The sequence below is a fragment of the Pteronotus mesoamericanus genome, unplaced genomic scaffold (genome assembly GCF_021234165.1).
Source record: "Pteronotus mesoamericanus isolate MK-2021 breed Mesoamerican mustached bat unplaced genomic scaffold, CSHL_Meso_final scaffold_36, whole genome shotgun sequence".
NCBI classification, from domain to species: domain Eukaryota; kingdom Metazoa; phylum Chordata; class Mammalia; order Chiroptera; family Mormoopidae; genus Pteronotus; species Pteronotus mesoamericanus.
The window spans coordinates 11,343,937-11,370,384 of record NW_026555313.1 but is presented as its reverse complement, the minus strand read 5'-3'; the positions used below and the strand labels follow the sequence as shown (position 1 = coordinate 11,370,384).

The window sequence follows — 26,448 nt, the reverse complement described above, 5'->3', positions numbered from 1 at the left end:
CACGTCCTCCGACACCGTCTTTTAGAATAACCCCACCTAACAGCTATGCTCAAGGACTACAATGCAGAGTTCCAGAAGTGTATATCAGCTAGAGTGAAAGAGTTCTGATATGTCAGGACAGGCTACAATTTCAAGGTCTTCTTTTAAACAAACTCCTACTGCAGAAACAAGTCAATCAGTAAAGAATATAGTCAGATGTTCTGCATGAATAGCATTTCTTCCCACTCTAAAAATAGGACCAGGATCCCATTCCCCAAGTCCTTCATTGGCAGGAGCAGGACATCTTCATCCAGTCCTCAGACTACAGCCTTCAGAATCTGACAAGATTGTTGTTATTATAGGGGATCTATAGGCCAACTCCTGCAATACTACTGGTATGAGAAGGGAAATCAGACTACTTTCATCAGGGCAGCTGATGAAGATACTCAAGTCATTTGGGTACTAGGGTAATTAACTCTACCTTTGAAAATTGCCCCTGCGCCAGATTACCTGCCATCAGTTTTTGGGCCTGTGCTTGGCCAGCACTTACAAATGTGTGCCAGCCTCTCTGCACCTTGGCCTCTCTGGGTCTTCAGTGCCCTCTACTTCAAGAATGTAACTTTCATAGCCATGGCCATCACTTTGTTCAAGCCAAGAAAATGATGCTGAAGACTGCACTGTCTTCACCTGCTTTGCTTGAACTTTTTTCTGTATTAGGGCCTTCCTACCTGTTTTGTATTTTTTTAATCCTCACCTGAGGATATGTTTATTGATTTGAGGTGGGGGGGATAGAGAGAGAGAAACAGTGATGTGAATTGATGTGAGACAAGCATTGATTGGTTGCCTCCTGTTTGCACCCTGACCGGGATCAAACACTCATCTTAGGAATGTGTCCTGAGCAGAAATGGAATCTGCAACCTTTTGGTGTATGGGACAATGATGCTCCAAACAACGGAGTCACCCAGCAAGGACCTCCCTAACTGTTTTTGATAAAGGAACTTGTAAGTCATATTTGAAGAGGATCAGTATATCTTTAAGACCTGCAACCTCAAGAACAATGAAAAACTAGGTTAAGGCTTGCTGTTTGTGGCAAGCTACTCATCTTCAAGTATATCCAGTAGACAGTCCATGGCCCTAAGACCTCTGGTTGGCCAGCACCACCTGGATTCTCATCTTTGACCTGGAGCCCATTTCAACCACCCTGCTGAGTGTCAAGAAAAACAGACATAAACAGTGGTAAGCTTGTATGAGCTGAAGGGCAAAAATAAGGGGCCTCTAAATCAGTGGCTGGTTTCTGCAGGACTGGTTGTGGACTCAGACTCCCTGCCAACCATTGGAAAACTGAGCCCTCTTTTCATGTCATTCAGGGACCATACCTAATGTCAGACAAGTGATTGGGTTGGCAGATGTGGCTTCATCATCTCAGCAAGGGTGAATATGGTATCCCTTCTGAGAATCAGGTGTTCTTAGCCACAGCCACTGAGCCCATGAAGAATATGGTGCACTTGGCATTCCCTTTTTACTCAACCGATCATGGCCAGGTGACCGAGTGCTCTGTAAGATGCTAGGAGTTAAACGAAGATGTTTGTCATCTTCAGGCTTCATCTGTCTGCTTACATCTTATTCCTATATCTTCCTCTTTCTCTACTCTTGTCCCCCTCTTTCTGTTTCTAAAGACACTGGAAGCCAAAAACAGAAAGCAAAATGAGAAGAAAATCAGAATTTTTAATCTGCTTCTCCTCTAGATAATACCCAGATGGAGAGAGAGAGAGGATTTCCAGGAAGGTAGAGTGCCAGAGTTTTCTGGCCCTTTACTCTTACGGCCCCTCCCTCAGTTCTCTTTCATAAATCCTAGAAAGTTCAAAGACAGACAGACTCAGGACTGTGGGACTGAAGGACTGAGGTGGCATGAGTACCATGGGAGAGGGCTTATTAATTGCCCTATTGTATGCAGTGTTCGTTTAGACTAATCCTAACCCCAATACCACAGTCACTCTCCCCTACAACACACACACTTCTCCCTCTCCACTGTGCCTTCTGGCTCTTCTATGAGCACAAGTTTGGTTGCATTTTCCCATCACATTTATGTTAACATAGCCATGTGACTTGCTTTGGTGAATGAATCTTGAGAAGCTGTATATGTCACATATGGGAAAAAGCTTTAAGAGCTAGTGTATAATTTGTCAGAATCTCTCTTTTCCTCTGCCTTGACAACCAGCTCCAGGTGAGGAGGTTCCATTAGCCTTGTTTCTAGAGTGAAGAGGCATGGCACAGTGTTTCTCCCGTCTACCCCAGTCTTTCAACCCATGTGAATATGTAGCATGCATGGATCAGAAATAAACTCTTAACTATTTTAGAGCATTAATATTTGGAGGTTATATTGTTTCTGCAGCAAACTCTAGCATAGAACAGTGGAAACAACCTCTTTTATATATTATATATATAATATATATTCCTCTTTTATATATTATTAGATATTATAATATATATTATATATTTATTATATAATATATATTACATATATTATTATACATCTATATTATACATATATTATATATTATTATATATATAATTTGTATTTTGGGTGTTTATAAATAATTGTGAGATTTTTACATCTTAGGGACATTCTTATTTTTAAATTTTTTTAGTGTTGTGCAATTACAGTTGTCCTGATTTTTCCCCCCCATTGCTCTCCCTTGCCCTGCCCACCTTCCTCCCAAAATTCTTCCCCCACTCCATTGTTCTTGTCCATGGGTCCTTTATATACATGCTCATTGACCTGACCCTTCCCTTTGTTCCCCCCATTATCCCCCTCCTTCCTCCTCTCCAGTCACTGTCAGTTTATTCTTTATTTTCATATCTCTGGTTCTATTTTGCTCACTTGTTTGTTTTGGTGATTAAGTTCCACTTATAGGTGAGATCATATGGTATCTGTCTTTTACCTCCTGGCTTATTTCATGTAGCATAATACTCTCTAGTTCTATCCATGCTGTCAGGAAGGGTAAGAGTTCTTTCATTCTGCTGTCTAGTATTCTATTGTTTAAATATACCACAGTTTTTTTGATCCACTCATTTACTGATGGGCATTTAGGCTGTTTCCAGCACTTGGTTATTGTAAATAATGCTGCTATGAACATCGAGGTGCATAGGTTCCTTCAAATTGGTGTTTCAGATTTCCTATGGTACAATCCCAGCAGCAAAATTGCTGGGTCAAAAGGTGATTCCATTTTCAGTTTTTTGAGGAAATTCCATACTTAAAAAATGGGTGAAGGACCTAAACAGACACCTCTCCAAGGAGGACATACTGAGGGTCCATACAGGTATGAAGTGGTCATTCTTTTTTGATGTCCATTCCTTGACTCTTGATTCTGTTATTTCTGATTGCTGTCCTGACTTCAAATATTTGCAAACTAAATGCTATAAAATCTCATGTGATTATATGGGTTTTAATGTGAATTTGTTATGATGTGCACATACTTAACTTGTACTTCATTAGATTTATGTGTTATATCAATTGGTAACATATTGGTCCATCTTCTATACACTATTACATTACATACTCCTGTGGAGAAAGTGTAGCATGCAACTAAGATAATGAAGATAATGCTGCTGAGGAAAAGGATGATGATAGGGATTTCAAAAGGAGATCATGCTCCAGGAACTTGCATGTTCAGAGTGACTGTGAAGCTGTTTAATTTATACAATTAACTGATTCCCTATGTGTCCTAATACCTGAAAATCAGAAGGTAGTTAGTATCAGAAAATCTAGATAGCTAACAGGATTCTTGATTTTTAAATTGTGTAGAAATACAAAAGGATGAGATAAATGTGAGAATTAGAAAAAGATTTTGTGTTTCTGGGGGTGAGGGATGGTAAATGGCCACACAATAGACATTTATTATTTGTTGGGTGTCTTTCTCATTGGATATTCTTTGGGGGAAGTATATTTTAGTCTTAGGAAAAACCTTTGCAAACTCACAGTGAATTTTCTATTGTTCTTACCATATGATTTTATTTCCATTTTTTTTGGGGGGGGGGGATCAGAAAACAGGCCTTGGAGTTAAAGTTTTAAACTTCATGATCTGTCTGAGGCTATTGGAATCATTTTTGATGTGTATTTCCTGATAAGGTTCTGATGAGCGAGTGATAATTTTGGCATTCTTAGTCCCTTGGGCTTTTTAAGTATTCTCATTATACTGTCTAAATTAGTGCTCACAGACTTTAATACAGTACAGCTTTTAATACTATAGTGTTAGAACACAATCACATGAAATTAAATTGTGGCTATTAAATCTTAATTAATAGAGTATCTTGTAACTCTTGGTATATTTATGATAAAAGCATGTCCAGTCATTTAAAGGTAATTTATTTTCTATGCAGATCTATATGGCACACAGATTTACATAATGCAAATAAAAAAATGGTGAAAATGAGCAAATGATGTAGAATGACTATTATTATAATCATGGTAAACATGGTGGATTAGTATTTATTCACTTGGTAGATACTTTTAAAATACCGGTATTTTAACACTATAGTAAACCCTATGAATACAGAGATGAAAAATACATGGTCTTGTTTTTAAAAAGCTCACATTAACTAGGAGTGCATGTTAATTACACATATTGATTATGGCCTGTGATGAAAGCTTTAGCAAAGAGGTGTGGAAAGTGCTGAAACAGAATAAAAAAAGGATTAGGATTTGATCTACCAGGAACTAATAGATGACCAAGGAAGGCTTCAGAGAAAAAGGGATACTGAAATCGAACATTTTATACAATATTTCATCACTTTGTTCTATTAAAATAGAACGTTTGAAGATTTTACCATCATAATTACTTTGGATAACTGGTGAACTTTCCTCTCAAAATAAGTTGTGTTTAATTTTTATGCCATACTTTATACTTGGAAATTGGGAGTTTTAACCTGGGGTAAATATTTAAAATATTGAATAAAAGTAATGGCAATTCAAAATGGGTACTGACCATAGAATTAGGACATGGTCAGAAAAAGACTCTAGCAGTCCTGTTAACCTTTTAATTGTAGGATTACGGATGGATTCTTGCACAATAATTTCTCGCCTCTTAAGTATAACTAATATTGAGAGTTTGAGGAAGATGAGAAGGTGGCTTTGAAAAAGGTCATCATTTGGAAATAGTCCAGGTAAAATACTGACAATTATATTTTGCAGATGATAATTATTTTATATACCAGTTGTTCTCAATTTCAACAATCATCCAGGGGGATAATGCTGGTGAACAGCCCTAGAGTGAGCTGTCAGTGTTTGGCTATGGCTGTTTGCAAACTCTGCTGTGATTACACTCAGTTGTCTAATTGCTTAATTTATCGATGTTTTGCTGACATGTTTTTCAGCAATGTTTGTGGTTGCAGAGAACTAATCATTTCTATTCTGACTCATTATCATATTTTTGCATTTAATTTTTCTGATTGCTGCAGGTGGAAACAATAGGTGATGCATACTGTGTTGCTGCAGGACTCCACAGAAAAAGCCTCTGCCATGCTAAACCCATTGCACTGATGGCTCTGAAGATGATGGAACTTTCAGAAGAGGTGCTGACACCTGATGGAAGACCAATTCAGGTCACTCTCAACATATAATTTGAGTAGTAATGCATGTTGACCTGATTGGGGCAAAAAAATTCCCTCTGAATTCTATATACTGTAGCTTATACATCTAGATGAGTTAGGTGTGCAAGGAGGATGAGGAATAGCTAGAGGTGACTCATAGAGGTGTGTGGAAGGCAAATTACCATGGAGGAAAAAAGGAGCTAAAGGATTAGACCAAGGGGAAGAACTTGCTTTTAGTAAGCAAGTCACCAAATCCAATTAAGAATGATAGTAAGAAACAAAGTCTGAGAAATAATCCAAAAAATGAGAGAGAAAGAAGGAGGCAAGAAAATAGAAGATCTGGACAACTTCCTGTGGGTAGTGTACAGGTATTCCTCATGAACCCTCATGCCTCAGGGTTGCTTCTACAATTTTTATATGATAGAGTCTGAAAGTTGGAACCCAATAACTGAGGAAACTAAAAATGGAAAATGTAACCTCTGGCGTGTTGTACTTTTTTTGGTACTGATGGTTGTCTGCAGCTTGGGATCTACCTCTAGGAATGTATTAGGTCACATAGCTATAGTTTTACTGTAACCCAATGGATCCCAGATGTGTTGTTGCTATGAATCTTTATAAACCAGAAGTCTTATATTTGGAGAAGTAACTTGGAGTTTAAGGCAACCCTTTTATAACAGCTCACTAACTATGAGTTAAAAATCACAGAAAATAAAGTCTTAAAATGTGAGTACCTTTCTGGTCTGGCATTATGGGAAATTAGATACCCTAAGGGTCCCTTCTGACTGAATTATTAAAAGGCAGGGTTAAGTACTTTTAAAAGTTTTAAAGACTATTAAGCATGACACAAGTTATAGAAAAGAGAGAAATGTGCCAATCACATTTTGGGTACAGACTGAACAAAATTTAAGTGGTGAATTAAACTAAGTGTTCTGTTATTAGTAGTGATAGTAGGAAACTGGGAAACACTCTTTCCTCCCTGGAGGAAGACAACTTCAATCTCATCTTCAACAAATTTTCACAGATAGAAAATCAGTGGTTTCTATTCAAAACAAAACAAAATAAAACAATCAAACAAAGAAAACACACACTCACACAGGAAAACAAAGTACTATAGCTAAGAGCTCATAGAAACAGTAGATGAGGAAAACAGACCTGGAGTGTTGTCAGATATCAAAATTGTCAGATAGAAGCAAAATAATGATTTAATATAATTAAAGAAATAAAAGAGAAGCTTTAAAATATGGGACTGAAACAATACATTTGAAAAAGAACCAGAGAACTTGTATGCAACCAACATAATGAATGCTTAAAAAAAAAAAAAAAAAAGAGCTCAGTGGATGAGTTTAAAAGCAGATTAGATACAGATGAAGCAAAAATTAGGATACTGAAAGTTAGCACTGAAGAAATTCCAGTTAAGTTCAGAAAATTAAAAGTGGGGAAATATGAATCAGAGAATATAAAATATAAAATATGGAGGAGTCATGGAGGACAAAGTGATGTAATATATTTTCAATTGGGGTTCTAAATGGAGTTAATAGAGGGAATGCAAAACAAATTTTGTGGATCTATTAAAAGACATTAATAAAGTCTCAGACACAGTAATCTTAAATAATGGGTTAAATGTGAAAGATCATACTATAAAACAATAAACTTATAATTAAGATTTTTTGACTTAGAATGGAGAACTATTATTTTGCAAGTAGGTATGTTAAAAATCTTCAAATCACAAAGGAAAATATTATAAATTTTACTACATTAAAATTAAAACCCTATTTCTCAGAGAACACCTATAGAGAACAAAAAGATGATAACAAACTAAGAGAATTTTTTGTAACATCTTTAGCCAATAAGAGTATCTTTGATTAATCTTATCAATAATCAGATTAATAATATATTGATAACCCTATACCATCTCACCTACTAGTTTGGCACAGTTTTGAAAGTCTTACAGTACTACTGTTGGTGAGGGCATGGAGCAGTAGGATATCTCACACACAGCTGGTGGGATTACAAATGGTACGATGTCCTTGGCATTAACTAGTGCATTTTACCTTGTGCCTTTCTTACAACTCAGCAATCCCTCTTCTAGATGTTTCTCCCAGGGAAGTACTAGTGCATGTGTGGCAGAAGTCACACAAAAGATTATTCACAGCAGTTCTTTTCAAAATATTCTCAAATTGGAAATAAGTGAAATATCCACTCAATAGAATGGGTAAACTGATATATTTATGCCTTGGGATACCATACAGTTGGGCAAATGAATGACTTTAGCTATTGACATCAACATGGATGAATGCCAAAAACATAATATTGATCAAACAAAGCAAGTCATAGAGGAATGCTGTAGTATTATTGCATTTAATAAATTTCAAAACTGGGAAAATTGAAAATATATGCTATTTAGAAATACCTGCATTGATGGAAAAAGTTAGGAAAGAAAGGGAATAATTAATACAAAATTCAAGATGGTGCTTAACTCCAAAAGAAAGAAAGATGATGGCAAGAGAGGGGAATGCAATAGGGAAAGTAGACGTAGGGGTTACAGTGCAAAATTATTCATTTTATTACTATTCTTTAATATGGACATATATGTTTACATTTGAAAAAATTTAAAAGTGCAAAGAGAAAGACTCCCACCAGTGGTGAAAATAGAAAATCGCAGAGCGTTAAAAAAAGTCTAGTTTACGTCCCTTCAGGACACAATTATCTAGTTAGTCAAGTGTATGAATGACACTTGTATCACTGTCAGGAAAAAAAAAAAAGCAAAAGGAAACTGTCTCAGATCTGCTGCAAACTGAAAATCTACACATTCCACACTGAATTTATACCAGTTCTTAAATTTTCCAGACTACCAGCTGGCTAGTGTTATCATTTGGGATGATCTTTCTATGTTAGATTTTCTTTTATAAGACAAACAGTGTTTGTATTGATTCATTATTGACAAAACAAACTTAAGTTACCAAATAACAGAACCAGGGGACTGTGTTTTATGCTATGTTCATCTCTATTTTCATTTGTGGGACATAATGTTAGCTCTCTCTTATGAATCAAGATAGTCTTATTAAATCAGAAGGGGAAATGTCCATAAAAATTTAAGAAGAATGCAGAAAGAGAACTCAGAATAATAACACCACCTTAATAATTTTAGCTTCCTTATTAATTTATGGTATCTGCATGGTTTGGAATTTTTTTTTTTGCATATTGATTTGATTTTCAATTGGCTTCTAACTTGGTGCCATGGGAACATTTCTAAACTTACTGAAAGAAACTTTCATTAAAAATACTTGGGTATTATATTAGAATTGATATGTGAACTTTTTATTATTTTCTTAAAACTGTCCAGATTCTCAGGCTATATAAAATTTAAGCCATTTGAGTTACAATGATTGCTCAAAACTCCCCGAACTTCTAAAATTTTGAAGAATAAATTGATAATTTTTATAAGACAAAATTTTGAGGCAACTGTCATGGTGGGAAATAAGAAACTGAGTTATCATTTATAATTGCTTTCAAATGATTGGTAATGTCCTTGAATTCTTAAATGTAAAATTGACTGGGTTAACTTTTTATATTAAAAAAACAACAACAACAGGGACTATGGCATTTCACCTCTTCAGTTTATAATACTAAGCAAATTATTTTTCTCTAAGTACCCTCATGAAGCTCAGAGGATAGTTCTAGACTGTATTACAAAGCACAATATACAAATATGGTCCATTTATACAACAAATTCTGAAAATTCAGCATGAAGTGACTTTAATTAAAACTGATTTTAAAAATAGTTACTAAGAATATTTTGTGTTTTATCAATATGATATTTTTCTATTGGCTGAATACATGGAAATGCCAGTATTATGCCTATTCCATTTTTCCCCTCTCTAGAGAAAATCTGATTTTATTATATCTTAAACAATAGACAATAGAAGAAAAATAAAGTCAGATTATGTTCTCTCTCCTTCATATGAATTAGCTATATGGCGATTTCACTGGAAAATTATATAATTTCATGCTGTTCATTAACTTATGAACCTAATCTTACCAAAGTGTTTTGAATACAGTTTCTAGTGCTTAAAGACTAACTTTTACTAATAGTTTACCACTCTTTGATTAAAATAACAAAACATTTGTTACTGTTTGTGCTTTTTTTGTTTAAAAAATAAGTAGTAAAGGGTCCTGGCTAGATAGTACCATTGGTTAGAGCGTCATCTTGATGTGCCAAGGTTTTTGGTTTGATCCTCAGTCAGGGCCCATACAAGAATCAACCAATGAATACATAAATACCGTACTTGGCCGTGTATAACGAGCTCCCATGTATAACACACATCCACATTTTTGTGCACTTTATACAAAGGATTATTATACACATGGTATATAATCATTATACCCATGTATAATGTGCATCCTTATTTTTCCCTTAAAAATTTGGGCAAAAAAGTGCCCATTATACATTGCAAAATACGGTAAGTGGAACAGCAAATGTTTCTCTCGCCTTCCCTCCATCCCTTCCTCCCTCTGCCCTTCTCTCTCTCTTCCCCTCCTCCTTCCTCTCTCTCTCTAACATTAATTTAAAAAAAAAGAAAATAGGTAGTAAGGAAAGGAAACTGGGTTGAGGACTGTCTAGAGTATGTGATTAAACACATAGTAAAAAGACAAGTATCATTTTCATAATTTAAAGCTCTTGAAGAAGCCTAAGTTAGTGTGTCCAGATATCTAAGTTTTACTTCTGGATTTTAGTTTTTAAAAAATATTTTCATTGAATTTCATCACATAAACATACAAATGCAAGTTCCCTTCATTTGTTCAGAGAACAATAGATTTTATATAATGAGGCAATTATAGAGATTGTGAAATAGAGTTAAAAAAATATTGTATGATCATGTAATACTAATATGTTTAGCAACCTCAATTGCAAACCAGGGAAATGCTATGAATTTTTTCTTACTGCTTAGTTCAAAGGCAAGAATATTAACATACAATTTACATGTACTGTAACATATTAAATTCTAGCTCCTTAAGCTTCAATTAAGTCTTTTAATGAATTTACAGGATTTTTTTTGAGATTATGAAATATTTTTTCAGTTAATTTAAAATAGTCATTATTTATAAAGGAAATCTGATGTGATTTTTTAATATTTGAAGGGATTTGCTATTTGCAAATATTGCAATGCTTAATTAACCTCATGGGAGAACAGCCCAAGATTGTATTTATTTAAAAAAAAGTATTTGATAACTTGGATTAAGTTTCTGTGACTCTCTGATAATTGTTTATTTGCAAAATTCTAATTAGTACTTTTCATCCTGAAGTGTGTATTCTTATTTGAAATGTTCTACCTCTGGAATCTATATCTACGATAATAAACCTAAGTAGTCAGAAGGAACTGCATAGGCATTCTGTGAACTCACTGTGACATTCTGAGAGGCCAGTTATCCTTGCTTCTCATGTTTATACTGTAAACACATTTTAATTTACTTTTAATCTTGATAATGTACATAGTGGCATTTTTAGTAAATTATTGTTTCAATTTAGCAATAATATACAAAGATACTATATTATATTACTGACAAAATTTATGGCAAAATATCTTTTCTAATAGATTTGTTCTAACAGTGAATTTATTTGGTACTAGAAATATGGTCATGTTTTTTAAAAATATTATTTAAAGTATTTTTTCACTGAGAGTTCACCAGTAGCTAAAGTTACAATAGATTCTTTTATATTTTGCTTCTGTTTAATTACCAGAACTTTATATATTCTCTTCAGATCTGTCTTCTAACTCACTAATTCTCCCCGCAATCATTTATTAAATTAATCCGTTAAGCCCATCCATTTAATACTTAATGTCGCTTATAGCAGTTTATAGTTTTTTAAGTTTTCATTTATCTGACAAATATTTATATTGTTTTTCTTTCTTAACTGTATCAGCCATAGTTAATTTAAACTCTTTGCTAAAATCCATTTTCTAGAGCACAGTCCCCAACCCTTCCGGGACCAGGGACCGATTTCGTGGAAGACAATTTTTCCATGGATGTGGTGCGAGGCGGGGATGGTTTTATAGCCTGCCACCAGATGCAGCTTACTTGTTACTTGCCACTCACTGATAAGCTTTGATATGAGTCTGCAAACGATTTATTATGGTCTCTGTGCAGTCAAACCTCTTTGCTAATGATAATCTGTATTTGCAGCCGCTCCTGAGTCGAGCATCACCACTTCACCTCCACCTCAGATCATCAGGCATCAGATTCTCCTAAGGAGCCAACAACCTATATCCCTCACATGTGTAGTTCCCACTAGGAATCAGTGATCCTATGAGAATCTAATGCCACTGCTGATATGACAGGAGGTGGAGCTCAGGTGGTAAAGAGAACAATGGGGAACAGCTGTAAATACAGATGAAGCTTCCCTCGCTCCCCTGCCACTCACCTCCTGCTGTGTGGCCAGTGCCTAACAGGGTCAGGGACCCTTGCTCTAGAGCCCATGTGGACTGTTACATTGTTTATTCCTTCTTTTGATTTTTAGTCATGTTAATTGTCTTCTGTGTGCCTAATTATGTTTTGTTTTGAGTGCTGGGTATTATATATTAAAAATTATAAAAATAATTCGAGACCCAGCATGATGTTACCCTCATGCAGGGAAATTTTACATGTGCTTCTGGCCTGAATTGTTGGTATTTCTAGTTGTCAACACTGGGTTTAGTCTCAGTGAGGAAAAATTTACTTCTGATTCACCTTATGTTGGTGGTATTGTCCTTATACCTGTGATGTTGCCTCTTAGGGTCTCATCTCAAAGTATACAGGGTTTCCTAAGGCCTCCCCTTTGGTAGTCCTTGCCCCTGTAGTCCTGTGAGGCTTTCAAAAATTACCACTCATTTTCTCACCATCTCAGTCCCTTCTGAAGTCAGAAGATGCCCATAGTGAACAAGCACGCTCAGCTTAGTGCTCTCGTCTCCCCAGGTTTATCTTCCCGATATTTTGCTGCAATACTTTTTTATTGCTTCTGAGCTGACCTGCAGAAAGTTGATCAAATTATGTAATCTGCTTTTACTATAAATGGCTGTTTAACGTGATGTGTATTTTTATGTGCTTTATCTTACTAACAATGAGTCATCCTTACTAATCTGCATTTAGGCCTATTTTCAACACAAGTCACAGATGAAATTATTTTTTTAATTAATTAATTTATTTTTTGCAAATACATTTGTCTCTGCCTTCCCCCCACCACTTTCCCTTGCCACCTCCCCACCTCCCTCCCTGACCGCTTCCCCTTTGGTTTTGTCCATGAGTCCTTGCTATATGTTCCTTGACTTGCCCTTTCCCTTCCTTTCCCCACCCCCCATCCCCTCCCCTCCTCCCCTCTTGTCTCTGTTGGTTTTCTTTCCTTTCAGTGTTGCTGGTCTTATTTTCCTTGCATCTTTGTATTGTTGGTTAGGTTCCGCTTATAGGTGAGATCATATGGTATTTGTCTTTCGCCCCCTGGCTTATTTCGCTTAACATAATGCTCTCCAGTTCCATCCATGCTGTCGCGAAGGGTAGTAGTTCTTTTTTTCTTTCTGCTGCATAGTATTGCATTGTGTGAATGTACCATAGTTTTTTGATCCAATCATCTACTGATGGGCATTTACGTTGCTTCCAACACTTGGCTATGGAAAATTGTGCTCCTATGAACATTGGGGTGCATAGGTTCTTTTGTATTGGCGTTTTGGGATTCTTAGGGTATAGGCCTAGCAGGGGAATCACTGGATCAAAAGGCAGTTCCATTTTCAGCTTTTTGAGGAAATTCCACACTGCTTTCCACAATGGCTGCACCAGTCTGCATTCCCACCAACAGTGTACTAGTGTTTCCTTTTCTCCACAGCCTCGCCAGCACCTGTTGTTTGTTGATCTGTTTCTGATGGCCATTCTGGCCGTTGTGAGCTGGTACCTCATGGTGGTTTTGATCTGCATTTCTCTGATGGCTAGTGATGCAGAGCATCCTTTCAAATGTCTCTGGGCCCTCTCTATCTCTTCCTTGGAAAAACGTCTGCCCAGGTCCTTTGCCCATTTTTTGATTGGATCGGTTGTCTTCTTGGAGTGGAGTCGAGTGAGTTCTTTATATATCTTGGAGATCAAACCTCTATGTGATGTATCATTAGCAAATATATTTTCCCATAGAGTTGCCTCCCTTTTCATTTTGCTGATGTTTTCTTTAGCCGTGCAGAAGCTTCTTATTTTGATGAGGTCTCACTTGTTTATTCTTTCGTTTATGTCCCTTGCTTTAGGAGACATATCGGTGAAAAAAATTGCCGCGTGGGATATCTGAGAGTTTCCTGCCAATGTTCTCCTCTAGGACTTTGATGGTGTTGCGACTTACATTTAAGTCTTTTATCCATCTTGAGTTTATTTTTGTGTATGGTGTCAGCTGATGATCCAATTTCAATTTTTTGCATGTAGCTGTCCAGCTCTCCCAACACCATTTGTTGAAGAGGCTGTTATTGCTCCATTTTATGCCTCTGCCCGCTTTGTCAAATATTAGTTGCCCATATAGACCTGGGCTTATTTCTGGGCTTTCTGTTCTGTTCCACTGGTCTATGGGTCTGTTCTTGTGCCAGTACCAGATTGTTTTGAGTATGGTGGCTTTGTAGTAGAGTTTGATGTCCGATATTGTGATCCCTCCCACTTTGTTTTTCTTTCTCAAAATTGCTGCGGCTATTCGGCGTCATTTATGGTTCCATATAAATTTTAGAAATATCTGTTCTATTTCTGTGAAATACGTCATTGGTAACTTAACAGGGATTGCGTTGACTCTATAAATTGCTTTGGGTAGTATGGACATTTTGATGATATTAATTCTTCCAATCCATGAGCACGGTATACACTTCCATTTATTTGTGTCTTCCTTAATTTCTTTTTTCAATGTTGTATAGTTTTCTGAGTACAGGTCTTTTACCTCCTTGGTTAAATTTATTCCTAGGTACTTTATTTTTCTTGTCGCTATATCGAATGGTATGTTTTTTTCTGTTTTCTTCTTCTTCTCTTTCATTGCTGGTGTACAAAAATGTCTTTGATTTCTGAATATTGATTTGTATCCTGCTCTTTTGCCAAAGTCACTTATTAGGTTGAGTAGTTTTTGGTAGAGTCTACAGGGTTTTCTATGTACAGTATCATGTCATCTGCAAACAATGATAGTTTTACTTCCTCCTTTCCTATTTAGATGCCTTTTATTTCTTTTTCTTGGCTGACCATTATGGCTAGGTCAGACAAGAAAAAGAAATAAATATGATGTTGACAAGAAGTTGTGAAAGCGGACATCCTTGTCATGTTCCCGATCTTAGTGGGAAAGCTTTCAGTTTTTGCCCATTGAGTATGATGTTGACTGTAGGTTTTTCATATATGGCCTTTATTACATTGAGAAATGCCTCATTTATTCCCATTTTGCTGAGTGTTTTGATCATAAATGGGTGCTGTACCTAATTGAATGCGTTTTCTGCATCTATTGAGATGATCATGTGGTTTCTGTCTTGTATTTATGTGATGAATTACGTTTATTGACTTGAGTATATTAAACCATCCCTGTATCCCGGGGATGAATCCCACTTGATCGTGGTGGATAATCTTTTCAATGTATTGCTGGACACAGTTGGCCGATATTTTGTTGAGGATTTTAGCATCTATGTTCATCAGCGAAATTGGCCTGTACTTTTCTTTCTTTGTAGGGTCTTTATCTGGTTTTTGGATTAGGGTGATGCTGGCCTCATAAAAAAAGTCTGGGAGTCTTCCCTCCTCTTGGATTTTTTGGAATAGTCTGAGAAGGACAGGGGTTAGCTCTTCCTTAAATGTTTTGTAAAATTCTCCTGGGAAACCGTCCAGCCCTGGGCTTTTGTGTGCCGGGAGTTTTTTGATTACTGCTTCAATTTCCCCAACTGCTATTGGTCTGTTCAAGCTTTCTGCTTCTTCCTCCTTCAGTGTTGGAAGATTATACTTTTCTAAAAATTTGTCCATTTCATCAAGGTTTTCAAATTTCTTGGCATATAATTGTTCATAGTAGTTTCTTACAATCCCTTGTATTTCTGTGGTATCAGTTGTTATTTCTCCTCTTTCATTTCTGATATTATTAATTTGGGTCCTCTCCGTTTTATTCTTGATGAGTCTGCTTAAAGACTTGTCAGTTTTATTTATCTTTTCAAAGTACCAGCTTCTGGATTGGTTGATCCTCTGAATTGTTCTTTTTGTCTCTATGTTATTCAGTTCTGCTCTAATCTTGACTATTTCCTTCCTTCTACTTGCTCTGGGATATATTTGTTGTTGTTTCTTCAGTTCTTGAAGTTGTAGTGTTAGGTCTTTTATTTGAAACGTTTCTATATTTTTTAGGTAGGCCTGTATTGCTATGAACTTTCCTCTCAGGACTCCCTTTGCTGTGTCCCATAGGTTTTGAACTGTTGTCTGTTCATTTTCATTTGTTTACAGAAATTTTTTGATTTCTTCTTTGATCTCATTATTGACCCATTCATTGGTCAATGGTCTACTGTTCAATCTTCATGAGTTTGCAAGTTTTTGAAGTTTCTCTTTGAGGTTGATTTCCCGTTTCAAGCCCTTGTGGTCTGAGAAAAAGTTTGGTATTATTTCAGTTTTCCTGAATTTGCAGAGGATTGCTTTGTGTCCTATCATGTGGTCTATCTTTGAAAAACTGCCATGAACATTTGAAAAGAATGTGTATTTTTCTTCTTTGGGATATAAAGTTCTATATATGTCAGTTAAATCTCTTTGATTCAGTGTGTCATTCAGCTCCACAATATCCTTATTGAAGTTTTGTTTGGAAGATCTGTCCATTTTTGACAGTGGGGTGTTGAAATCCCCTACTATCAGTGTGTTGCTGTCTATATGTTTTTTAATGTCATCCAAGATTTTCCTTATATATTTGAGTGCTCATATATTGGGGGCATATAAGTTTACAATGTTTATGTTTTCTTGATAGATACTTCCTTTAAGTATTATAAAATGCCCCTCTGGGTCTCTTTTTATGGCCTTTGTTTTGAAATCTACTTTGTATGATAGAAGTATTGCAACCCCTGCTTTTTTCTCTTGCCTATTTACTTGGAATATTTTTTTCTGTCCCTTTACTTTCAATCTGTGTAGGTCTTTGGCTCTGAGGTGGATCTCTTGGAGGCAGCATATGTGTGGGTCATGTTTTCTTATCCATTCAGCTATCCTGTGTCTTTCGATTGGGGCATTTAGTCCATTTACATTGAGAGTTATTACTGATACAAACCTATTCATTTTTTCTCTTTGTACCTGTGTTTTTCTCTTTCTCACTCTTTTCCTTCATCTTGTTAAGCCAGTCCCCTTAGCATATCTTGGAGTGCTGGTTTGGTAGAGATGTATTCTTTTCACCTTCTTTTGTCTGGGAAACTCCTTATTTCCCCTTCTATTTTAATTGAGAGCCTTGCTGGGTAGAGCAGCCTTGGCTGTAAGCCCTTGCTTTCCATGACTTGGAATATTTGTTGCCATTCCCTTCTGGCTTGTAGTGTTTCTGTTGAGAAGACAGCTCCTAGCCGTATCGGGGCCCCCTTGTATGTTACTTTCTCCTTCTCCCTTGCTGCCTTGAGGGATTCTCTCTTTGTCTTTGACATTTGCTGTTTTAATGATGATGTGTCTTGGAGTGGACCTCCTTGAGTCCCTCTTGAGTGGGGCCCTCTGTGCCTCCTGTATCCATGAGACCTTTACTCTCCTCAAATTGGGGAAATTTTTCACCATTACTTTTTCGAAGAGGTTCTCTATCCTTTGCTCCTCTTCTTCTCCTTCTGGTATGCCTATTATGCAGATATTATTGCGTTTCAGGATATCCTGCATTTCCCTAAATGCCTCTTCATCCTTTTTGAGTCTTTTTTCCATTTCTTGTTCTTTCTGGGAGCTTTTTTCTACCTTATTCTCCATCTCACTGATTTGATCCTTGGCTTCATCCAGCCTGCTTTGGATTCCTTCTACTGTGTTCTTCAATTCAGAAATGGTATTCTTCATATCCTCTTGTGTCTTCTTGATAGTTTCTATGTCCTTTTCCAGGCTGATATAGTTTGCTGTAAGATCCTGATAGGTTCTCTGCAGTTTCTCATTGTTCTCTTTGAGCTGGCTGAGCTCATTGAGCTTCCTTAGAACCATTGTTTTGAATTCCATATCTGATAGTTCCCTTGCCTCTATTTCATTTAGCTCTCTCTGTGGGGAGTCCCCTTTTCCGCTCGTTTGGGGGGAACTTCTTTTTCATCCCTTTTTTGTGAGAGTCTGTTAAGTAATTAATTCATTAATTTTTTTATTTTTGTTTCTGCTTCAATTGGGCTGTCTAGATTTCCTAGCTTCGTGAATTAAACCTCTATGGTAGTAGGCGGGTCTTTTTATTAATTAATTAATTAATTTTTCTTTCTGGGCCTGCTGCCTCTGATGATGTCAGTTGTTGACCCTATGTGACCTTGGGTCGCTTGTTTGAGCTTTCCAGGGGTCTACTGTCTGTGTCTGACTCCTGCTTTGGGCTGCTCTGTGACCCCTTCAGTCAGGGATCCACTATTTCTGTGGATCACTTTGCGCTCTCAAGCCTGCTCCTTGATTGTGCTCCCAGCCCGACAGGATCTCCACCCTGCCTGGGTGTTTATTCGCCCGGCCTCAGGCACTTGTCTGGTGCTCGCGCCCAGGGCCTCATCAGTTTAGGGTCTTCTATTGTGTGTTTTCCCCGCTTTTGGCTCTTTGGGGGCATCACCTGGCCTCGCCAAATGGAGACTATGGAAATGGGAAGAAGTCAGCTCCAGGACTCTCTGGTTAATCCTGTCTCCAGTCTCTCCTCCAGGGACTCCAGGCAGCTCTGTAACCCCTTTGAGCCCGGGATCCACTATTTCTGCAGACTGCTCTGCATTTGCTCCCCGTGTGGGTCAGTTTACGCTTGCCCTCATGATCTGCACACTCCCTCGCAGGCCCCCTCGGGGTCAACCTGCAGGAGCCCTTGCCAGCCCGCGTGGGTCCACACACATGCTCGCCAACCCTCATCAGCCACTCGGCTGGAGTGTGCGCTCCTGTACTGGGTGGTTTTGGGCTGTCTATTGTGTGCTTTTCAGTTTTTGGCTCCTTGAGGTGTGTGGCCTGTTCCCACGCAATGGAGACCATGGGAAGTAGAAGGAGTCGGGACTACCCAGTTCTTCCTCTCGTTCTTTCCCCAACACCTCTGTTTCCAATCTCTCCTCAGGGGTCTCTGGGCAGTTCTGTGACCCCTTCGGCCAGGGATCCACTATTTCTGTGGACCATGTTGTAATTGCGAACCGTCTGGCTTGTCTGTGCCCTGCTTCTGCCTCTTTTGGGGTGCTTCCTCCCAGCGCAAAATGGAGACTACCGAATGGGGAGGGAGTCGGGACTCCCCGCTTCCTCCTCCTGTTCTTTCCCCAACGCCTCTGTCTCTAGTCTCTCCTCAAGGTTCTCTATGCAGCTGTGTGACCCCTTTGGCCAGGAATCCGCTATTTCTTCCAGCCTGTCTGCACTTATCCCCCCAGCTTACACTGCACAAGCTGTGCAGAGCACATAAAAGGCAGGTTAATTGATTCCCATATGCCTGAGCGAGATGGTAGCTGCAGAGTGGGAGGAGAGTTATCACCGGGGCTCCACTGGCCGCCGTGTCAGTTCTCTTCACAAAGTTTTCCTCACCAATCTTTTCCCAGCCACCAGCCCACTCTGCTGCCGCCTCTGCCCAAAGATCAAGGAGGACGGCTGCCACTACAAATTTTTACATTGGCCCTCTAAATGTCTCTTTGCATCCCCAGCTGCCTGTCTCTGGCAGAGAGCGCCCCTAAGCTTTTCGGGTTGCGTTTTGTCTGTGTGTTTCCCTGGTTTTAGCTGCTGTAGTTTAGGGGTCCCTGTTTATGGTTCAGACCCTGTTCTTCTCAGGGGAATCCAACTGGCCCTTTCAATGTCCCTCTGGTGCTGGTGCCCGAGGGCGCCCAGCCCGCCTTCTCGAGCTTCCACCTCACTTCTCACCTGTTGGGATGTGTGAGAGTCGAATCCACTGTCTGTTCACGGCTCCAACGCTCCTCTCCCTCTATCGTTCCATTGTTTTCCAGGTGATTTCTCCACTATTTAGTCGCAGTTCCAGTTTAGTCTTGGGAGGAGGTCAGCATGACTCCCATTCACTCCTCCACCATCTTCCTCTCTCGACATATCAGAATTTTAATGCCAAACTTTAAGGACTGATGAAATTATCTTTAAATAAAAAAGACAGAAACACTTAACTGTATTTAAACTTTCTACTACAGAAAACAATAAGTAACTTCTATGAAACACATAAAGCTGCGCCAGGCAGTCACTGCTCCAAGTTCTATCCATGGAATCACTCTTTTAAGCCTCGCAAAAATCCTATGAGGGAACTATTGCCATTAGTCCCATTTGACAAGTGAAGAAAATAAGACTAAAAGAAAATAGCCAGAGCTCCTAATTGCTACACTCCACAGACTTATTTAATGAAAGAATGCTAAATAAATTTTATAATGTCAAAGTTTCCCTATTTGTTTTAATAATTTATTATTCTAAAAAGTTAGACTTCCATAGCTTTAATCTTCAAGAATATTTAAATTTATATTGCATGTCCCGTTAAGAGAATAGAAGTAATCTATTTTAGAGATATTCCACCCAAAGTGATTATTTTTTTAAATTAGAAATTAAGAGAGATAGGTTCAGTTATGTGTGTGGGAAAGGAATGAGTTCTATCCCACCACTATTTTGACAATTAAGATCACCAGACAGGTTGAGCTGGGGCATCTGTTAGCTATCTTTTCACATTGTTATTTCTCTGATTATTTTCCTCTTTGTTTATTTTTATTGTGGATTATAATACAGAAGATATATGTTTTAAAATGGTATATTATGGGTTTTTTTTCCCATGGGATAATCTTTGAATTTAAAGATTGTGTCTTACATTCTAGTTAACCATTTTATGTATTGAATAAAACATTTGTTTTAACGATGGAAGTACTCTTCTGGCATGGTGCTGTAGAGTTGAGTTTTAATAGACAAAATATCCTTTAATGCCTTACATTACAGTTCCTCTGTAAGATGTCAGCATAATGATACAATATACAATATTATATATGTAACAAGTATGTCAATGAGATAGAATTCCATTGCTAATTTATTTTAGCTTTTAACTTTTATCATGACTAATTCTAATATCATCACAGGCTTTTAATCATTTTCAGTCTATCAAAAACAGTTTTTCAGGCACAGATTACAAAAAGGCTCTGGCCTTGCTGAAGTGTTTTGTTACATTTGTCAGATTTTCCAAGCAGGTCTTTGTGAAGGTATTTGCATTTTTTTTACTACATGAAAAAAGAAAAAATAATACATTAGTAAAAGGAAAACTGAAACCAAACAATGAAGGGAAAAGCTAAACTTGTTTGCATGAAACTGTATGTAAAAATACGTAATTGCTCAGTTTGATTTGGTGCTACAGTATCCACACTCACATATTCAGAAGAGGAATGAATTTTTAGTGGACACATGGTTTAAACATTTTATAAAGTTTCTCTGTTAAATAATATCTTTATGGGGTAAATATTCCTGGAGATGTTATCACCTGTTTCATTTATTTTAGCCTGTCTCCAGAGAGAGTCCCCTTCCCGCCTCCCCCACCCAGGAGTATTTGTACAATGTCCTAAAAAATGGTTAAAAATTATATTAGTAAAGGCATTTATTTTTTATTTGAATCTTGTGTGGTGTGCTTTAAGTGTGAAGCCTCCAAGTAGTTAGGTAGCTCATTTTTATTTATCTGAGTTTTATGTAAAGAATAAAAATCTCTGCTTTTCCAATACTCCCTCCTAAGGAGACTTTAAGATAAGATATTCCACCAACCCATTTCAGCGATAGGTTAGCCCATTGTGTTTTGGAATATGGTCCCTTTTTCTGGCATTATTGAGCGAGAAAGCTTTTATCTTCTACTGCCAGTTTAACTTAATCTCTTTTATGGCTAATTGTCATATGCACATTTTTTAAAATTAGCAACCTGAATCTGGCAATACCAAAAGTGATGTGAAAATAACAATATAGATTAATTTGTAAGATAGTAATGTAGCACCTCTACTCTAACCACACTGTTCGATTTTATGTCTTTAGTTACTGTCTCAAATATCTCCAAATAAAATTTTAAAAATTATTTCAAAGTAACTGTATTAGTGTTCTGAAACTATGAAAAGTAAAATGACCTCTGAAAATTAGGACACAGAAGATAGTCAAAATCACCTATAATTTACCAACCAACCATAACCACAGTGTACATTTTATTATATATTCTTAAAAGCTTTTTTCTCTGAATACACAAACACACAGAAATAGAACATGCTGATTTAAAAAGTAGATTCTTTTAAATATTATGTGGACTTCATTCAATTAAGTCAAGTTTTGAGGCACCATGAACCAAAGAGATGCATGCATCCTAAGTATGCAGGAGAGACTTGGTAAGCCCTAGGAAGCATCTTCCATTGTTATTAACTCACTTTGAGTTTGTATTGTCCTGTCCCTCCAATTGAATTTCTGAGCCATTGAAAAGCAACTCTTTAATCGGCTGAGTTGCAAATGTCGTATGAACAATTCAGAGTCACAAGTACTTTTAAAAATCTGTTAAGCTTTGTGTTGATGTCATGCCAGGCCTATGGTAATTGTCTGGGTTACTACTATAATATTCTTTATTTAGAACGCAGTTTCCTAGCAACTCTTGCGTTTTCCTAATGGCTGAATTGATTTCTGCACATTTGTAATGCTTTCTGCTGCATCAGAAATTGTCACCTTGTGTGCAAATGTCATAAGATTGAATTTACATGTAGATTCAATTCTAAGAAAGTATTCGGCTTTATCACTTGTCCTTAATGTGTGCTCAAAGGTTACACCAACATAAAAATATAGTTAGTGAAACCTCATTAATTCAGACCTCACTCTTTGGAGAAATGTGATAATTTTGACAACAATGTCTGAAATACATGCATATTGTTCCTAGTGGGGGACCTATTGAAGTAGAGTTATTTTGATGGTCAGATGACCATGTAATCAGCAGATGGATTAGGAAGATAGGCCCGGATTATGCCTGGAATCTTCCAGCAGATGAAAGCCTTTTACTTCAAAGGAAGTTTGTTCCTACTCAGATGAAGCCCGATTCTGCATGATCCTGGCTGGAACCTTGCTAGGAGTGACTTTTACCCATTTGCTTAACAAATGTTTTTGGACACTTAGTATTTTTTAGACAATTGGTTAGGCACTGGGGATGTAAAGGAACACCAGTGGAATATGGCCCCGCCCCTCCCAGAAATTATATTCTAACGAACCAGCACCTATAAATGACTGACATGGTTAGCAAGTGGAAATAAACACTTGGATTTTTCTCAATAATGTTTCTGTCTTAATATTTGCATATTTTGTTAGGTTTTGGGGGGCATTTGGCTGAGACTTTAAATTCTTCTTAGAATATTGAAGATGTTGTACATTCAGTCCTAGGTTATTTTAGTGTCTGTAGACTTTGTATACATCTAGGGAAGTAAAGTTGAAAGACATTGAAAACCAACTACATGCTAGTGGTTGGTTTGATAGTTTACATGGCATCTCATTTAATCTACACATCAACTCTATCATGGTTACATATTCATTTTTTACCTACTTTAAAGTTCAAGAAGTAACATCTCAATGGATTAAAGAATATATGTAAGATCATGGAAAAAATAATATTTATTGTACGTCTTCTATGTGTCAGATTTGTGCCAGGTGTTTTATACACTTTATCTCTTTTTTCTGCTGCCCCACAACACCCTACAAAGTAAGTTTTATTCATCTTATGTGACATTTGAAGAATTTGAGATTCAGAAGTTTACATAAATTGACAGATTATCTGGTTAGTCAACTGCAGAGCTAAATTTGAACATGGATATATCTACTTGGAAAAGAAAAACTTAGATCTTTCATTGTACCAAACTGGTCAATACTTCACCAGAATATCTGGAGTGGCACTGTTACCTGAACACTTAACAAAAGTTGCTTCTCATAAGCGTTTACTATGTACCAGGCATCATGCTAAGCTAGAATGCGTGTACACACTTTCTCTCTCATATATTCTCTCTTTCCTCCTCTCTTTCTACACACACACACACACACACACACACACACAGACATATGTAGTTAATTTACTTACATTTATGTGTGTGTTAAGCATATTTTAATATTTGTGAGATACACACACACACCCTCCCTGTAGATACTATGCTTTTCTGTACATACACACCTATGATCAAGTTTAATTTATAATTTAGGCAATTTGATGGATAGAAAATTTGTTCTTACTATGCAAAAGAATAAGCAACCTCAGAATACAATTTTTTTTCCTTATCAAGTCAAACACTTTCACCTTTTCACCCAAAGAAAGCCCCTTACAGCTTCTCTCTGGCATATCTGAAGTGCTAACGTCACTACTTTCGTGCTATGCGTTCATTATTAAGTAAAATAAGGGTTACTTGAACACAAACATTGCAATACCGTGAGAGCTGTTCTGATAACAAAAATGACTACTACTTGAGGTGGATTGGCAGGTAGCAAATACTGTGTGTATATGTTGGACAAAGAGGGGATTCACACCCCAGGTGGGATGGAGTACAATAACGTAAGATTCCATAATGCTAGTCGGAATAGCTCACAATTTAAAACTTATGAATTGTTTATTTTGGGAATTTTTCATTTAATATTTTCAGCTGACTGCAGATAACTGAAAACTGGGGAAGTGAAATTGCAGATGGGGTGGGGACTAATGCATGTATTGCATGGACCATGACTCAGTTGTTATCCTTATTTACAAATAATAAAACCAAGACTCAGAAGGTTAAGGGACTTACTGTCAAATAAATAAATAAGACTAAGAGTAGATTCAGAATTGAAATTCAAATCTTTTTGACTTCAAATCTATTTGAGTAAGTCCACACTCTTAACCATTACCTTATACTGCCTCCTACAATATGATCACAACATGTGAAATCTAACCTTATGACTAAGGTAATAACGTCAATATTCTTTGAAAAAAATTACTGTTTTTCTCTCTTTTTTAAGAAAGGAATGTTCAGATGTAATAGCAGGGCAATGATTTAAAGGCATCCTAATTTGAGGCAAACTCTATGAAGTATACTGTACATGGAAATGTAGAAATAATGAGAATAATTATGTCTACATTTAAGATTAGAACCCCAAACTTGATGGTTTTAAAAATTTCAAAATCTCTAAAGAAAAAAATAAGTCGAGAATAACATTGAAATATAAACTTTTGTAATTTTAGCTTCTTATAAAAAATAGATGTGATCTCCTCTTTGTGGCAATACAAAGAAATGTTGCTCTTTAGGACAAAATTTTCCAGATGGTATCAGTTGATTCTTTTGCATATTAAGTTATCCAGGCTTACTTTTATATTTATAATAACCAAAGCACTGATTGGGAGTGAAAAATATGGAAAATGGTTTGATCACTCAGCCAGCAAGCATTTACTGAATTCCTCTCATGTGCAAAACTATGTAATTGAGTTGCAGACTAACTGTGGGAGTGCCAAATACTAATCTTCTTTTTTCTTGGCTCTCATTAAGTCGAAATTCTCTACACAATACCAAAACATCTGGTCACTTAACTCCATTCAGTCAAAAATCCAATCAATCACCCAGATTTTCAGATTCCAGGTTTCCATTTAACTTGTTTCCCTTGATTGTTAGTTTATCTGAAAGCTATGTCAAATAGTCAATAGACTATGTTTAGAAATTTCAACAAGCTTGGCATCTTACCTAAGAAAACATACAGATATGAACAAAAGAAAACACATGGCACATTTCTCACAAGACTTCAGTCAATTGTTTCCACAGACCTGTGTGTTGTTCTCTGCCTCCTATTCCTATTCTGTTTACCTTCCTTTCTGAGAATGTTTCCCCCATTCCTCCTAGCCCACTCAGAATTTCCTCAGGTTTCCTCAGGTTTCCTTTCTCTCTCAATCGTAAAAAAGTATTTGTCATTTTTCTATGAGCTATCTCAGAATTAATTACTCAAATAATATTGTTATGAGTAATGCATGTAAAACTGTTGATACTAGTTAATTTAGAAGAGCCTTTTTTCACTTTTAAACTTGAAGTTTTAGATGTTTAAATTTTCCATATGCACATGAATTACTGTATGTATTCATTTTTGGTATCAATGAGAATGATACAGTGCTGTCATGGACTGTTTTTCTTTCCTTCTTGATAGGTATCTGTAATTTTAAAAACTCATAAACATAGTGTAAAAATAAAGTAAGCATAAGCTCTCTCCTACATATTTTATAAGGAATACTCAGAAGACAATGCCTAAAACTAAACAGGGTAAAAATATTTCTCAGTTAAAAATTGGCAGGGGCATTAAATCTATATGACACAATTATGCTGACAAGCATTTGGCTAGGAAAATTAGGAGTTCCAAAAATAATGGTCAAAAAGAAAACGATACTGGCAGAAATTGATATGTGCAAATTTCTGATTAAGAAGTCACAAATCATCTCTGCAAAATTTAAGTTGGAAGGAACTCATGTGAATTAAAACATATTCAGCTCTTTTGGTGGGCCCTTAGTGAGGGCAACTCACTGCAGGCAGGGACCAAGGCATCAGGGTACAGAGGCTACAGGTCAGTGGTTCCCTCATGCTCCAGCTCTGTTCAGGGCTGCTAGCCAAGGGGCTTCTGGGACAAGGTCCATTTTCTGGTCAAAATGGCAGTGCCCAACATGCTCCAAACAGAGCTGTGGGATGGGCATAAGAGCCTTCCCTGGAAGGTAAGTGAGTCTACTGCTCTCTAGATTTTAAACACCCCAGAATTTAAACTCTCTATATTTTAAGCATGTTCCAGGGTAAGTGG

At 37.0% G+C, this 26,448-nt stretch overlaps 1 protein-coding gene across 1 annotated transcript in view; it reads left to right on the top strand.

The window, feature by feature from the left end:
• The window catches only part of GUCY1A2 (guanylate cyclase 1 soluble subunit alpha 2), a 340,761-nt gene that overhangs the window by 237,996 nt on the left and 76,317 nt on the right, over nt 1–26,448 (top strand). Inside the window, exon 6 of the mRNA XM_054592483.1 lies at nt 5,437–5,580. Coding sequence (XP_054448458.1) covers nt 5,437–5,580 — 144 coding nt within the window. The remainder of the gene's footprint in view (nt 1–5,436; nt 5,581–26,448) is intronic.